Source organism: Microtus oregoni, unplaced genomic scaffold, assembly GCF_018167655.1.
Source record: "Microtus oregoni isolate MIOR12 unplaced genomic scaffold, Mior012 000005F_ref0000423, whole genome shotgun sequence".
NCBI lineage: Eukaryota > Metazoa > Chordata > Mammalia > Rodentia > Cricetidae > Microtus > Microtus oregoni.
The window spans coordinates 5,592,328-5,609,840 of record NW_024543064.1 but is presented as its reverse complement, the minus strand read 5'-3'; the positions used below and the strand labels follow the sequence as shown (position 1 = coordinate 5,609,840).

At 42.5% G+C, this 17,513-nt stretch overlaps 2 protein-coding genes and 1 pseudogene across 11 annotated transcripts in view; 1 reads left to right on the top strand and 2 right to left on the bottom strand.

The window, feature by feature from the left end:
* Positions 1-6,956, bottom strand: LOC121447791 (vesicle-associated membrane protein 3). The gene is made up of 5 exons (XM_041651039.1): positions 6,873-6,956; positions 4,822-4,906; positions 2,889-3,047; positions 2,161-2,212; positions 1-1,611 (listed from the first exon to the last, which is right to left on the bottom strand). Coding segments are annotated over exons 1-5 (315 nt in total). The 5' UTR covers positions 6,875-6,956; the 3' UTR covers positions 1-1,594.
* LOC121447793 lies at positions 3,747-3,918 on the top strand (annotated as a pseudogene).
* Positions 6,957-8,657: 1,701 nt separating the features above from the next.
* The window catches only part of LOC121447907 (calmodulin-binding transcription activator 1), an 829,155-nt gene continuing 820,299 nt past the window's right edge, over positions 8,658-17,513 (bottom strand). For all 10 annotated transcript variants that reach the window (XM_041651178.1, XM_041651180.1, XM_041651176.1 and 7 more), the window contains one exon: positions 8,658-11,892. In XM_041651178.1, the coding sequence (XP_041507112.1) occupies positions 11,860-11,892 (33 nt within the window). In that variant the 3' untranslated portion in view covers positions 8,658-11,859. The remainder of the gene's footprint in view (positions 11,893-17,513) is intronic.

Sequence of the window (17,513 nt, the reverse complement as noted above, 5' to 3'; positions counted from 1 at the left end):
TCATGTTAATAAACAACTTTATTTAGGACATCATAGTGGGAAAGTTCCCAGCTAAATGCACAGACAAGCGAGGTATTACTGTGTTAACGCAGGAGCCAATGAGTTACATGGGTCTGAGTATGGAGGAGACAGCACCAAGGTTGTGGGTCAGACCAGGACAGAGGCCCTAGGCTGATGCTGCTTTCCCATAGCGGGGCACACTTTCAATAGTTATATTGTTTCAGTAATGTCAGGGGAACAAATAAAAAACTGGAACCAGATTCTATTATGCCTTGACTGATGCCACTTTGCACACACAAAATCCAGGGCATTCTAGTGGCACTGCCATAGGCAAAGAAAGCCTGTTTCTTCCTCACTGATTTCTTATGTTCATTCATGCCTGAACTCTCAACTTTGAACCATGCCTTGATGAAAGTCTCAGATACACAACGAAAGTGTTTCAGATGGCAATAGCTATGGCTTAAGAGCAACAGGCATCTCTGCTTAGCTCTCCACTTGGAAGTGGCCAACACCTTACCTCAAGCACGATACAGAGGACCGGTTTAGGAAGTGGGGTATGAGCAAAAGCAGAAACAGCATTCAAGATCTCTGGTCTGTGCAAACTGACGTGAGGCTGCGGAGCTCCTGCTCACACTGCACCAGTGACCGCAGCCTCTACTTCAGTCTGCAAACTGCTGGCTAAATGCCTTATCTATAGGTCTGACTTTAGCTTACCTCTATAACTCTATAAAAGAAACCAAATCTGAAGGAGTAGCATTATCTACAGCACAGAAAGGACTGTAAAAATGCTGAAGGCTCACACAGAATTAACACTTTTTTCTTGAAGGGCACCTTGAGTTACATTTGGCACATTGTTTGAATTTGTCTATTAGGGACAGACTTATGGACATTTTATTTGTATTTAACTTTTGGCAAAAATACTTTGGTCATAGTTCTACAAAAACATTTTAAAGGGTTATTTTTGATTAAAATACTCTGAGAAGTGATACACAACAAGAACAAAAAAGTAAACATCTTCACACCTAACATGAGAGCATCTTAAATACAGCAGGAGTCAGTAGTGCTTACAGAAAGGAGGGTCCTCTTAAGGAAAAGGAGCCAGTATCAAAATAAGGCTCACCCTGTTATTGCCACCGATGTTTACTAGGCAGTAGTGTTCTTGGAAGGCACAAGTTGGGAATCTAATCACCCAAAGGTTTGAAAATGTGGTTTTGAAGACGATGTCAGGTGTGGGGACAACTGACTTGAATAGAATCCCCTTCCTGGAATCCACAGCGAGTCATCAGTGACAACATCCACCTTGACTCCAGCACTCTGGAGCAACAGAAGTCCTCTTTCCTAGTCGGTGCATAGCTCTGTGAAGGCACTGTGCAAAATGTGGGCAGGGCAGCTCACACCCCCATTTGGAGTGTATATTTAAACAAAGGCACATTTCCTAGGCACTGAACTGTATGTAAACTAACAAAAATAATCATTTGGACAAAAAAAAAAAAAAACAAAAAACAGTAGGTAAGCTCAATAACATAGCAGGTTCTAAGTAGAAAGTCTTGAAAACGCTCCTGAACAGTAGGCTTCGGTTTCACCAGGATCTTCATTAAGAGACACACCACACTAAGAAGCAGGGAAGATTTAGAAACAGTGAAAGGGCAGTTTAGTCTTTTTGCATAGATACTCAATATGGGCTTCTATTGTCTAAATAAGGACAGGAAGAAATCGATTTGGCCAGTTGGGATGGAGCAAGGTGGTCTCAGCTAATCACTATATTACACAAAAGGAAACATAAAACGACACAGGAAAGAAAAATTGACCAGTTAGTAGGAATGATATTCCAGTTTCAAAGGATTAATGTATGTATGTATGTGTGTATGTACCTATCTATCTAAAACACCAGACTTTATTACACAAATCAAATATTTAGGGTCAATATGGTGGTGGTACATACCTATAATCCTAACACTTGAGAGGTTGAGGTGAGAAGATCACAAGTTAAAGGTCAGGTTGAGTTGAACAGTGAGACTCTGCCTCAAACCTCCCTCCACACCACCATCCTAAAAAACTCTCAAATATTCAAATTATTTGGTAAAGAGAACCTTGGAATGAACTAACCTTCATCCTTTGCTCCTGCACATGCAAACATCTGTGAATAAGGGGGGAACTCACCAATAATGATGATGACAATAATCACCAGGACACTGATCCCTATCGCCCACATCTGCAACAAGACAGGTCCATTTAACATTGCAAAAACAGACAGAGAGCGCTCACTGAAATAGCAAACACTGTAGTGTGAAATAAGTTATCATTTCTAAAGCCTAAATTTAACGTTTTCAGTTAAGGCCTAAAATTTAGTTATGGGCTTTCAAAAATGTGTTCCAATCCTCCACGGCCCCTGGAAAAACAAATTTCCACACAAGCTACTGATTGTCCCATGTATCCTTTCTAAAGAAAGCATGACAGAAAAGTATTTGCAATGTAATCACAGACGCTCTCATCTGCTAACTATGTAAGCCTGCTTTGAGCAATATTTGTATGTGGCTTTCTCTTCTTTCATTGAGCAGGAGAACTTCTCAGCATTTAACTTTTGAAATCAGAGTCTTTCCTAGAATGGCCTGCAAACTGAGTATCAAAGCCAGAACTACCTTATCAGTGTGTTCTCAGGTACCTAGGCGGGGATCTAATGCCCAGGGCTGGTTTGGGACAGTTTTATTCTGCATATCTTTTAACTTTAGTACAAAACATGAGATTGGATTCCAAGCTGTGGGCAAGGAAAAGTGAAGTAGACTCCCGGTTGGCTCAGATCCACCCAGAGTCACAGAATGCAATGCTGTGGCCTCTGCAACACTCTGGCACGGAGGGTCTAAAGGGAAGGTCTTTCAGAAGGGCATTACCTTGCAGTTCTTCCACCAGTACTTTCTCTTCAGCTTGGCAGCACTTGTTTCAAACTGAGAAGCACCTGCCTGCAGTGCATCTGCGCGATCATCTAGCTCCGAGAGCTTCTGATCTCTTTCTAACACCTTGTCCACGTTGACTCTCATGATATCAACCACCTAAACGGACATGGTTCCAGTTACACAAGAAGGAGAGGAAGAACAAAACTCCACATGAACTCTACGGGCACCTCCCCCGCCCAGGTCAGCATTTTATTACTTTGAGGTAAACTTTCACTTAAAAAAGGAGGCCCAGGTCTTTGTGATAAATCCACTTAGCAAACCGGTGAGAGAAGGGAACATCAATAATGGGCAGTGCTGGGGAAATCCACACTACCACTGCATGCCACGGTGAGAGAGTCAGCTTCCTCTAAGGTCTGAAACAGAATAGGGCACTCACTTTCATGGCTCTACACTGGCAGTTCTGGCCAGGGCAATCAGTTAAGGAAACAAAGACATCCTAGTTTAAAGTAAGAGGATATCTACTGCTCCACGTAAGAAATTCTGGTCTACAGAGTTCTCGAGACTGAGGACGGCCTGGGCTACACTGAGAAACCCTATAAAAATATAGAAGTAGGGAACCAGGAAGTAGTTCATCAGTTAAGTGCATTGGCTGCACAGCAGCTGACAACCTTCTGCAACTCCAGTTCTAAGGGTTTTGATGCCCTCTTCTGGCCTCCGAAGGCACTGCACACATGCAGTACACATACATGCAGTCAAAACACTAACACAGATGAAATAACAATAAATCTTGAAAAAAAAAATCCTTACTGCTGCCCTTGGTCGTGAGGTCGTGCTTGGCACCAGGCTGCAGCAGTCATGATGACCCTGCTTCAGCATGTATGTGATCACTGGGTTACATGTCTCTGTAGGATTTGTCTTTGGATGCTAAATAGACAGAAGGGATGACCAAAAGCTAACGGCCTTCTGGAATAAGACTATGCTCTTTCAAAGGGAACTGAGACCTAATGAGGAGGTTAGTTGGAAGTAAAGCCTGTGGCTAAATCACAGGATGTTTACATTTTAAAGTTATCAGAGAAATAAAAATGTTTATTATTTTTTTAAAAATGAATATGGAAATGTTGGCCTGAGGTTCTCACAGTTTACTGTACACATGAACACACCCAAACAAAAGACACCGTAAGAGTCCTCTAGCTTGAGAGTTCCAGAGAGAATGCTGGACTACAGCAGTTCCACCTTCAATGTGTCCCTCAGCAACTGCCAAAGAAAGCGTCAACAAACCTGCCTATACCAGGTAACTAGTAAACCTAGCTATAGGACACACAGCAAATAAACAAACACCAGATCAGAAAGACTTGACCCTTCTTGAACAATCTAATTACCCCATTCTACAAAGTGGCTCTGAGGACATACTTCGGGGACAGGATCATCTGTTTTAGGTATCTGATTTGATAGTAGATAATTAAGTATGAAACCAGGAAGAGTCTACTTTGTGCTTAAAACACAGCTTCTACAACATGCAGGCAAAACACTCCTACACATAAAAAATAAAGAATATGAAAAAAGAGAATATGGAAATACTGGTCTGAATTTCTCACAGAATCTTCCCTGTGGTCCTCTAACTACACATCTAGAAAGACGTCTACATAGTCAAAATTTATACTTGCACATTGATGATGCTTTTTTTCTAACAGTAATTTTTTTAAAATTATGTATGTGTGTGTGTCTATGCAGATGCATGCAGCTGCCCTTGGAGGCCAGAGTTAAAGGCAGTTGAGTGGCCCAAATACGTGTACTTGGAACCCAACCTGGATCCTCTGCTAGAACAGTAAGTGTTCCTAACCACTGAGCAATTTTCTGCAGCTCCAGTGACTTTCCTGACAGAATTCCCATGTCTGTTTAAAAGTTACACTTCAGCATTTTAGAGCACTACCTCATCTACTTGATTCTGTGTCTGCTGGAGTCTGCGGTTACTGCCAGCGGCAGCACTTGAACTTCCTGAAGGCACACCTGTGGACCTGAAAGGTAGAAGGCAGAAGCATGAGTATGTTATGATTTCCAATGTACTTACATCAGCCAGACTTGGTAAGGCAAACACGTAATCCCAGTGCTCCTAGAGTGAGATGGGAGGGGGAGACATGAGAGCTTTGGGCACTTGACAAACGCAGCACCATCTGAAACTGTCCTCTGTTCTCACACATATACCACGCCGTGTGTGTGTACAAACTTTTATGTCAGGACTCAGTCTTATAATGAAATTTTTTAAAAAGAAAAAAACAGTCCTGCAGTAAGAAATAAAGGCACTAATGCATTTTTTTTTATACTCCCTTGATAATTCCCAAGACTGTCCCAGTTGATGGTGACCAAAGTCTGAAACATTTCTTCTATCAATGAAGTGCATGATTCTAAGGCTGGATACCTCTACTTTTGGTCTTCTTAAAAAAAAAAAAATTTGCTAGGGGCTGGAGAGATGGCTCAGCAGTTAAGAGCACTGGCTGCTCTTCTAGAAGTCCTAAGTTCACTTTCCAGCAACCACATGGTGGCTCACAACCATCTATAATGAGATCTGGTGCCCTCTTCTGGCCTGCAGGCAGAACACTGTACATGATAAATAAATTAAAAAACCCAAACTTGCTTTAGGACACACAAATGATTAAGGGCACCGAGTATTCGCCTGACTTTTTGTTGGGGCAAGAACTGTCTTATTATAGTTAGAAACAATCACAAAATAGCAAAATGGAGAAGTAGTGCTTGGGTTTGTGTGAATGGAAAGGTGGGCTGAAGCAATACTCTCTTGGGAAAGCCTTCTTCCACAGGTTCTTTGAATGCTCTTTCACTCACGCCCACTTTTCATAACTACTCTTGCTTTGAAATCCTTAAGACCTCCATTAAACTCCTCCTGTGTCTAGGACAGCACCTAAGGTGAGCCTCGCTACACAGCAGTCGTCCAGTCGGTGATACAACAGTTCTTTGAAGTTTGCACCGTGTCTATCAACAGGACACGACACTTCTGATGGCTGTCTCACAGAACTCCAGGTCTGGGAGGGAAACAGATAAACCGAGCTCTAGGGCCAAAAGGTATCCATGTGTCCTATGAATCCTAACAGCTCCCTGAAGAGGGTAGATAGTCTTCCCCTCTTCATCTTTTTTTTTTTTTTTGTTTTTTTGTTTTTTTGTTTTTCGAGACAGGGTTTCTCTGTGGTTTTTGGAGCCTGTCCTGGAACTAGCTCTTGTAGACCAGGTTGGTCTCGAACTCACAAAGATCCGCCTGCCTGTGCCTCCCAAGTGCTGGGATTAAAGGCGTGCGCCACCACCGCCCGGCACCCCTCTTCATCTTACTAAAATTTAGAATGAATATGTAGCTGGCTAAAGTGAAGCCAGGTCCAGTTTAATTCTTTGAATGAGATGTCGGGCACAGCAGTCTGACCAGGTACATCTTAAGTGGTGTCAACTTTGGGTAGAGGGATTTTACCCATTTACAAACAAGAGTGTTTTCAGCTTAAAAGGGAAGCGAAACCCACGGCCAAGGGCTGCTGGGACCGCGGCAGCTCTTCTGAGGTCGCCACCTGGGCCTCACCCCTGGCCGTACTCGGGTTTCCCGCACTTTCGGGGGCACCACCGCGCAGAGAGCGAGCCTCAGCTCGGGGTGGCCCCCGCCCCTCCAGGACCTCGGGGAAGGAACCACGGGGTGTGGCGGCAGCTTCCTCTGGAAGCCGGTGCCCCACCCTCGCCCTTCCGCGTCTGCCCGCCAGCCCGCGGGGCACTCCGGGACGCCGCGCCACCCCGACTCGGCCCGCAGCGTCCGAGGGCAGAGTGCACCCCGGGGCCACCGCCCACTTCGGGCCCAGGGCGCTGCGCGCAGGCCCGCGAGGCCTCCACCCGAGTTCGGGTCCCGAGCAGCGGCCACCACGCCTGACGAGGGTCCCAGGAGGGGGCTGCGGCCCCCGGAGCCCGCCTCGCCTCGCAGCGCGGCGCGTCACTCACATTTTGGCGGCAGCGGTAGCGGCGGCGGCAAGCAGCCGAGGGTCTGCGGACTCGTGCGGCGAGCGACCGAGGCTGTGGAGATGGGCGGGGCTTCGGTGACGTCACGAGCTGGGGCCGGACAGGAACCGAGGAGGAGCTCCCGGCCGCGGAGGGCGCGCCGGAAGTGGGCGGGGCCCAGGCGCGATGCTTGGGCTGTAACCGCCCTGCCGAGCAGACTGGGAGGGGCCAGAGCTCGACGGGGGAGGAGTGGGCGGGGCTAGGGCGCTACGCCTGCGCCTGCGCCCTTGGGCTGGCTCTTCGACGCCAATGAATCGCAACAGCTTCCTCAAGCGTCACCGCTGCCCTGTCTCTAGCCCTGGAAAGGCAGTTTAGAGTAAGAATGGGTGCGTTTTACATTTCTTTGAGCCTGCACACGTTGTCTCTGGGTCGTGACAACCTTAGAAACAGCGTACGTGCCTAACGTTCCAGAATAATCTAGTGGTCCTGAGAGACAACCAAAGTTCTTTTCCGAGGAAGGTAAGCAATAGGAAGTCCGCTTGGAGTCTTGGCCACAGGGCTTGGGATAAGTCCCCTCTCGTGTTCTCGCCAGCCATGGCAAATATTTGCCATCGCACGGATATTACAATGCCTGAAGGGAGCCTTGACGAAGAAAACTCTTAAGTTTCTTCGTTTTTGTAATTCTCTGGCCCTAGCAGAGGAGGTTCTCAACTTTTGGTTAAATGGGGGGAGTAACATATGTTGCAGTGTATCCCAACGTGCTTAAACAGACCAATTAAAGTCAGTTGGTGGACTCATTAAGTGAAAACCACTAAGCAGTCTTCCACTTCAATATAGTAATTCAAAAAGCAAACGTGTATTGGAAATGAGAGCGTGCCACGGAAGTGGGTATTGGGTTGAGTGGTAGCTATGAAGAACGTTCCAGGGAAGTGCAAGTGGACACAGTGGGCACAGAACAGGAGAATTGGGCCTGGGCTTAAGTAAAAACAAATGTGAAGAAGACAATGGCATTTAAATGGAGTGGGTTCCAGAAAGTGTTAGGGACTCCTGTGGGGAGATTCAGTGTGAAACAGTCTGGCACTTGTTCGGAGCTAGATCTGCTGAAGTGAGGTAGGGAGACAAGCAGAACTCCTCAGTGAAGAGGACTGGACAAAGGTGAAATGGGGGTGAGATGGGAGGACTAAGGGAGGCAAGCTGGAAAAGGTCTTTTTAAAAAAACTACCCAGTAGAGCTGGGGAGTATAGCTTACTTGGTAGAGTACTTGTCTAACATGCAGAGTCCTGGGTTTGATCCCCAGAACCACATAAGACCCTGCCTGAGGTGGATCTCTGTGAGTTCAAGGCCAGCCTGGTCTACAAACTGAGTTCCAGGATAGCCAGAGCTGTTACACAGAGAAACCCTGTCTGGAAAAAGCAAACCCAAAACCCCAGCCTGTTGGCACCCATAATCTCAGCATTTGAAAGCTATAGGAAAAAGGTAAGAGGTTCAAGGGCATCCTTGAGCTTAAACGGAATTTAGGGGTACCCTATGCTACATGAGAACAGGTGGATTTAGAGTAAGATCTGTATTTATCATTCAAGTACCTGCACTTAAGACAAATGATTGTTGTGTTGAGAAACCACGCAATGTAGGTGGAAAGCAAGTCCTCTGGGAAAGTGGCTCTAAGTGAAACACTGGGTGTGTAAATCCATTGCATGTGGAAGATAAAAACTACTTCCAGTTCTAACTATGATCTCAACCTCAACGCCATGGAGGTCAGGTTAAAGCAAAACACAGATAATATGGGGGAAATTTTCTTCATTTTTTAATTTACAGCAGAAAGAATATAAAGCATTCAGAAAACATTTTCCATATTTTAAGGGCAATTCAAAACATTTTGCATGGTTTCCAGCAGCTGAGTTCTTCAACAGATCCATTGACTCAATGATGCTTTACATGCACAATTACAAAAATAAAACTTACAAAAAAGAAGACATCTAGACTAATTTTACATGCAAGTCTCAGGGACCCCCCATTGGGCGCCAACTACTGTGTGGAACTGCCATAAGCGACCGTGCAGCCAGAAAGGGGTTCGTCGTAATGTCTTTATTTCATTCACACAGTACAGCTGATTTTGAATGGGTAACAAGGATAGCAATTAAATCTTCAGGAGACAGAATAAGGTTAGCTATTAATTTTATAATGAAATCCTACTCCTGGCACTTGGGAATTCAGATTATCCAAGAAAGCTGCGCCTACCTATCACCTTATATTCAAAATTAAGTGTCACAATCAAAAAAGGTGGTCAGAAATGCTTTGTTTCAGTGGAAGTACGCTTCGACCTCACCTAGAATTCACAGTTGTACTGGTAGGTTTTGACCCTACTTCTGTCCCCTCCATAAGAACTTCCTAATTCTACGTAAGTCTCTATCTTCCAGAATTTTCTAACTTATTGAGCTATAATGTGGCATGTGAAACATTTAAAAAAATAAATGTGAGGGTTGAAGCAAATCCACTGAGGTCATTACTCTGGTCACAGGATCAGTTATCTGAACCATAAGCAATGGAGTAAATGTATCCAAATCCAGTATTAATATAGGATATTCTGAAAGAGCTGGCTTCACATTCTATTCCCTGTTATGAATACAATTATGTTTTTATAAATTGTCCTCAGACAGGTCAAACTGTGTCAAATAATAGGTATGGGGGGTAGGGGCAAGGATTCCAACAGCGGCAACATAACCCACACATGTAAAAACAAAATCGGGTCAGGTCAGCTTACAAATGTACAGGTGGCTGCTAGTTGTGGGGCTGTCACTGTTGTCCGCGGTGATCACGAGCAGAGAGACGTACACTGTACAGTAATCTGAGGTTGGCAGTGAAGGGAGTAATTAAAAAACAACTACGATTATAGAAAAGGCACCAAGAGCACTGACCCCAGTGTTGTTTTTAACCACAATCTTTTTGTTTCTAGCTTCCTTCTGAAGACACCAGTTTAAAGCTTATTTGTGAATATTTTTAGGCTTCACAGCAAGCCTTGAGTTTAACTCACAGTTGGCAGCCAGAACCATGTTTTTGTTTTTTAAAGAAAATCTCATACCAACCAATTCTCACACTTAACCTGGGATTTTAAACTGGCATTAGCAAATGCAAAATTGGTTCTCTCTGTTTGACATTAATAGTTTAATTTAAAAAGCATCTGTTTCTTTGGCTCCTCTTACATGGAAAGAGTACTACACCACGGCATCCCTTCAACACCAGCCTCCATGGTTTCTCACTTTTATTTCTTCATGTGAGCAAGTTTTTATTCATTTTTTGATTTTCAGCAGGAAATATGAAAATGCCTTTTTTCTAATTTCACACTAATTCTTTTGTCAAAATTTTAATTGTTCTAATGTTCTTTATTGGTGTGAGCGGATGGTGTTAAGTTCTGTAAGGATTCATCTTATGATTATCTATTTTGCAAAAGTAACTTAATTTTCTTAAGCAATATTAGCATTCACATTACTTGGCACCTTTGGCAAAAAAATTTTTTTAAATAAAATAAAATAAACTCCTGGTAGCCAAAATTAAATGTAAACATATCCTTTTTTTTTAAAGTAATGCTACTCTGCCTTTTTTCCTATTTCTAAATACAGTAGCTCTCTTTTATTTTTTGCAGGTTAGTCATGCTTTAGCAAAATGTTCTTCTACAGAACATTTAAAATAAAGTACTCTTATAGTGAAATAAAGTTTTTTTTGTTTCATTTTACAGACCATAGCCACTAACGCTTTGCTTTTGTTCTTTTTCTTGATTTCATGCACATCTTTGTTTTAATATATACAATATATACAAACAATACATCCACATTGTTCTCGCTCATTCAGACAAAACTATACAAATAATTTCATCTTGCCATCTTATTGACCTTTGTGAATAAAATATTTAGCAATTAATATAACCCCTTTCAAATATTTTCTCGCTTTTTTTTCATTTCTACCTTTTATATGTACACAGAAGCCACTCCGTTTGGATGAGATAGAGCCAAAACATGGAATTTACTGGCCAAAATGCAGCACCACACTGGTCGTTTAGGTGGCAAATGTCCAGGCAAGGTTTATGATTCCTTGGAATTACTACGGTTTCCAAGGTTACTAAAAAAGGCTACATGCGTTACCAATTCTTAAGTAATTCTCACTGCAAGTGAAAGTAAGGCAAACAAATTAAAGTGCTGAACATGAGAAAAGGGACGAGATGATCACTATCCTCGCAGGTCCTTGGGAGGTGGTGGGGACAAGAAAATGGATTTAAATTCTGTAAGCTGTTTCTCGTTATTTCCCGTGCATTACCCATTTACCACACACCCGCCCCTCTGCAAATTTTCACAAAACATTGAAAACCTGCAGATGTTAAAAGTTGCATTAAGTGTGCTGTAGAGATTCAAACAAACGAACAAACAAACAGGAAAAAGAAAAACGAAACAAAACAGCGAAGGAAATGAGAACACACAGACTCAGTAATGACTCGGGTGATCTAAGCCCTCCACTGAGAACCAAAGATTCAGCTTCTTGGAAGTAACCGAAGGTGCAGGCACAGCACTCCTTGTGTTGCTAGCCTCGCCCCACCTGTTCTTAGCTATATTTTTGGTATAAATATTTGTACAGTTCCACACGATGTTTGAATACAGCCCTAATGACAAGGAAAGTGGCTTCTTCCTAAGATGAGGAAGCCCTTCCAGTTCCTCCTGGTGTCTTGTTTTCCTGTGATCCAACAGAAGATTGAGTTCCAAGATGTCTTGCTGATCAAATTAAAAGTTGTCCATGAAAGTGCAAATGCAATGACCAAAACATTCTTGTTAAAATCCTGCAGCTGACTCCCCAAAACTGCAGAGGGATTGTGTGTGTGTGTGTGTGTGTGTATGTATGTGTGTGTGCACGCGCATGTTTGTTGTTGTTGCATGTCTCTGCTAAAAACAAATGAAAACAGTCTGAGAAGCAATATCACATTGCTAAGGGATGCTGCTGTATGTCTTCAAGTTCCTTGGCCTTTTTCAATTCTTTCACTCTGGAAGAGAAACAAAACACAATACCAGGTGATAACTACAGAGTGAAACTGTGACCAAATAAAGGAGAGGGCTGACACCCCAGAAATGAGAAGCCCAGACAAGCCCCTTCTGAAGACTGACAACAAGAAAACTCCAAGAGGAAGATGTGAGCCTGTGTTAAACATGGAAAGTTTTACATGGAGTGCTCCAAGAGCAGAAATAAGCTATTTGCTCCCTTGTGCTTAATCAAGAGTGATACTCAAAGCTTGGGAATGTTTAATTATTTGAGGAATGTCTTCCTCTCTCTGATGGACTGTTACAAATGCCCCACAATTCCTAGGGAATTGTGTAAACTAGAGAATTGGCACACACCTTTATTTAGCTGTAAGTAGATCAGGGACTGAATCACTGTTTTACTCCTAGACTCCAGACTGCTGGCTACCTTGAACCTGACCCAACTTACACCAAGTTCCTCTTTCCCACTCCCCTATATTACCAAGTCTTGGATCTTCATAATTCGTGGTTCCCTCCCATTCCATACTATAACTGTGAAGTTCATGTTCCTTCTCAGAGCTCCAGGGAGGATAGCAGTAGGATCAGTACCAAAAAGGGATTTTGTTCTACTTATCAGAAATACTAGAGTAAACAAGTTTAACAAGGACACTCGTGGAGGGCTCAAACCAGCAATCTGTTAATTGCCTCTCCAATCTACACTTAAGGTAAGGATTTGCCATCACAAACGTGGTGCCCGAAGAGATAGGGTGCATGGGAAGAGCTGCAGGTTCTAAGAGCATCCTCTGCACACTGCAATGGCAAATGCACTCATGGCAGAACGGTCGAGTGCAAAGCAGTGCTTGCTGTGCCGGGCAGTCTGCAGATCTGCTCCCCAGAAGTCTGCATGAGAAAACCAAGAGTTTCTAAGGACTTCCCTACATTGCCCCAGTGACAGAACAAGAAAGCATCAGATTGGCAGTGGGCTTATTCAGAAGTCAGCCAAATGTGGCCTCTGATTCTGTCCAGGGTCTCTCCAACTGTCTATACCAGTCCATTAAAAGTTATTCAAGATGAGTGCTACTATCTTCTAAACACACTTAATAAGACTCAGGCAAATAGGAACATTCTTGGAAACAAAATAAAGTACTGCTGTATTTATTGGAAATGGATGGAAAGGAATATATATTCTAAGAAATTAAAGAACTTTCATATTTACAACCTTGAAGCAGAATCATTTCTTAGTACTGTGAAACCCTGATATGATCTCTTCAGAGAGAGAAGATGTACTCTTTTGGAAGAAAAGCTTTATCCTTTATATTAAATCGCTGTTACATATGAAAACTTGCTTATTTAACTTAATATACCAAACCTAGCTTAGTATGGGTTATTTATATAAATGGAGTGTGATCCCCAAACTGTCTTGTCCATCTTTCTTAAAGCTATTTTTTTTTTTTAGACAGGGTCCTTCTGTGTAACCCTGGCTGTCTTGGAACTCTCTCTGTAACCAGGCTGGCCTTGAACTCAAGAGGTTCACCTGCCTCTGCCTCCCCAGTGCTTAGCTTAAAGGTGTGCACCATCACCATCTAGCTTAATATTCATTTAACAGTTAAGGATACCATAGTATATTAGATCCTAGGATGTGGCATCATGTTGCAGTATAGAATTGTGTATGATTACAGGCCCCTATTTTTGGACATGCATACTTGATAAATGGCTTCTTAAAAATTGAAACATGCTATAGGTTGGTGTTCAATTTTTAAACATGCAGCATCTAGACTAACATCCCTTTTGGCTGGAACAATGCAAGGCATGCATAGATGCCAACCTCACTTCCAGACATGCAGTTCTGTGCTCACGCAGACCCATCTGCCAAAGTCCTGTAAGATGTGCATGCTATGTCAAATACCACGTTTTGTCTGTGCATTAGCACAGAACTCATTCATAGCATCACTGCTGAGACTTCTAGAGTTTCAGAATCTGATAGCACCACCCATAAAGACAGCCCTTCTAGAACCATCAGAAATGCTTTACACACATTGAGTTCATCACTGATGTGAAATAAAAAGGAGAGTGAAATGTTTTAGGCAACTTCATATCAAAGAATCTATAACCAGTTCATCAGGATAGACATAGTAAAGACTATTCATCTAGTTAAACTGGTCACATTTGATTTTGCAGTCACCCCCGACTCCGCCACCGACTTCTTTTGGAACTAATGTCAATTAAGTTTTCACAAAAGTTTAAATTAATGCTGAAGTAATTATGAATTAGTGATGTTCTCACAGACCACTAAGAAGGGGGTGTGTCCACACACAGACATCTATATGGGAAAACTGGGAACATTCCAGTTTTTAGGTATGTTAATCTCATCATGGAATTCTCACACTATCCTGGGACATAAGCGACGTCAAAGGAGTGAAATGCCGTAGAACTTTCCTTTACACAAATGTCTGCTAAGGGGTGAACTAGAGAAACGGGAGTGTGGAGAAAATCTAATCATACTCCAGTGTCGTCAAAGGTTGCTGAAAACCCGTGACCTTATAGTGACTGTATTCTAACAGTCATTCTCTCTAATTTATAACTGCAGAACGTGATTCATAGGAATCAAGCAGGCTGCCTCAACTTGTGTAGCTGATAAATGACAGAGAGCAGTTTGAGCCCATGTCTGTTTGACTTCAAAGCCATTCTCTTCCACTTCAGTGCTTCTAACAGACAGGTTTTTAAAAATTCCTCCTATGTTGTTTATTCCAAAAGACTTTAATAGGAAAAATAAATATGAAGAAATACTATAACTTTGGATGGAATTGAAAGTGATTGTTTTCTCCATTCTAGGATAGCATCCTCCATGAAGTGCTGTATTGAATTTAATTACAATGTTATGGGGGGAACACCCTCATACAAAATGCCCCTGTTGTAACAATTCTGGAACCCTGAACCATGCATAAAGAATATGCCTGTAATCCCAGAAGACAGCCTGCCATGCTAGACAGACATGCCCTTTTGATACCAACTCACCCGAGACAGCAGGAAACAGACCTGTGCCACCTGTCCTACTGACATCACAAAGGGGCTTCACAGCATTTGAGCAGATAACAAGATGGAATAGGTGTCTACGTTTTCCTTTAAATCAAATACCAGGCAGATAAAGTCATGTATTCAAGTTATATTGCCTCCAAAGAAAGTTTATACCTCTAAATTGATTTTGGATGATATCTGAAGTAATTGAATTTTTCAACAAATTCTAAGAAATGGAAATTTCAAGTATTTCAAATTTTTTTTTACAAAAAAAATCAATATTGCCTTATTAGTCACAGACCTAGATAATCACTAAACCTTTATCAACCAGAAAGACGTGAAGTTTAACAATCATGTCTGTGTCTTCCTCCTTGCTCATGTGTTTATTCTCCATGAGCGACAAGAGATACGTGTTTCTACATTAACTATCATGCCTGTTTAGCATTCTTTAAGATGTTTCTTTAAATTTTTATTTTAGTGCATGTGCGCACGCAGGTACGTGCACATGCCAAGTCCAGAGGGCACTTTCAGGAGTCCATGTTCCCCCTCTATCATAAATTCTGAGAATCCAACTCCAGTGAGTGCAGCAGGAACCTCTACTCACTGAGCCGTATCACTGGCCCTAAATGGTTACTGACAACTTCATCTTATAAATGTGTTCATATAACAGAAACTAAAAAATTCAGTGGAAAAATAATTCATTTTTGTTTTACTCAAACCAGAATCAAATGTCTGAACCATTTTGCTTGGTATCTCCTGTGCTCTAGACAGGTTCAGTACATGAACTTGGTAAACATAGGCCTGAATTTGTGAAGTTAGATTCCTAGCTGAAAATGCAGAACTTGTGTTTACTGCCCAGACAGCTTAGAGCGCAGGTACTTAGTCAACCTTGTGCTCACAGCAGCTAAGGATTGCTGAGGTATGGGTTTTCTTAAAGAATTACAAATACGAGGCTCATACAGTACTAAGAAAGAAGTGCCTATTATCTAGCTATCTATGAATGAATTGTACTTGTTTCTGAATCCCATTACCCAGAAGACAGGCAAACTAGTTTTCCATGTCAGACTACAGACAAATACAGGACAGAAGCTACGGTTCTTATAAGGGCAATAGGCATTGTTTGTTTCCTTTAAGGAGAGCTATAAAAACCACATTTCTATTTTTAATTATGCACATGTGTGCATGTCTATGTGAGGCATATGCACAAAAGTGTAGATGCTCTCCCCTGGAGCTGGAGCTACAGGTGGATGCCATGAACCCAACTTCCATCTTCTGCAAGAACAGCAAGTGTTCGTAACCACTGAACCATCTCACCATGCCCAGGACTGTATTTCTGACTCTCCTATCAGTAATCTGGAAGGTACTCGGCTAGCTTGGAGGTACAGAAAATCAGGACATGAAGCCTTTGAGTTGTGATCTTTCAAATATTAACATTACCAGAAAAGCCCACGATTTTTTTCGAGCATTCTAGGCTGTAAATAATTGACACTCTGAGATACCATGACAGTACAATCTCAACTACAAACAGAGAGAAAGCTGCATTATAATGGACTCGAGTAATGTAAAAGCAAAGCCCTGAAAGCCAGCAGAAGCCCACAGGGTTGACTCCATCAGATGTCTAGTGAGAATTCATGAATAAATGGAAAAGGCCTGCTTCAGAAACCCTAGCGAACAATGGTCCATGGGAAAAGCGTCAGGCAAAGCCGCTCAGCCAGAGAAATGCTTCATGAGTCAGTGGCTTTCAGCAGGCAGAGTCTCACGGTACTGGCCGTCAAAAATCCACAAGGCAGCCTGATGCTGCTTTCTAGTTAGTTACCTGTTGCTCTCAGGGCTGCAACAGCTTGTGGGGGATTTAGGAAAAGAGAGATCTTGCCATATTCCAGAAATCTCATTTGGATTGCAAAATAAAAAAGACAGAGAGGCCCAATAAGAATGACAGAGAGCATGTTGTCTGCAATTTAACACACACCACTGTGTTCCAAAAATATTCATTTCCTAAAAGAGGCAAGTGAGACACAATTACTTTGAGATTCATGACACATTATTCCACATTCATTTCTGACTTCTTGAATGCACGGGGACACTTGGAATCCAAACCTCATGCCTATTTTACTAAAGATTTAGCTAACACGTGTGTGGGCCCTTGACCAACTGTTGGCCTTTCTACAGCAGTACCCTTTCAAGTGGGGTCAGAAAATGGTCCCTTGGATAAAAGGACACAGCAAAGCAAATGCTGGTTTGTAACTTCCAGAAGCTGGTAACAACCTGCTGCAAAAAGGAAAGGGTTTAAAACCCAGTTCTCAAATACAGGAAAACCTGTGGCCTAAATATTTGTGATTGAACATGTTACCTCTTCTTCCTCTAAGAGAGACTGAGACCTGCACCCGCCTTTACTGAACATGAGCAGAAAAGCAGTCATTTCCAAATACAGGTTATTAAATGCCACAGGGATCATAGCCCTCCTTGACTGTGGGGAAAGGAGACACCTGTCTAGGAAATACCGAGAATGGCCTCCCTCATTTATGAGGGACACAAAAGGACTGTCCTCAAAACAGAAGAGCAAAACCAATCTGTATCTTTGTGTTCTCATGCATTTTCAGCCAATTATATCAACACCTTGAGGCCAAGTTGT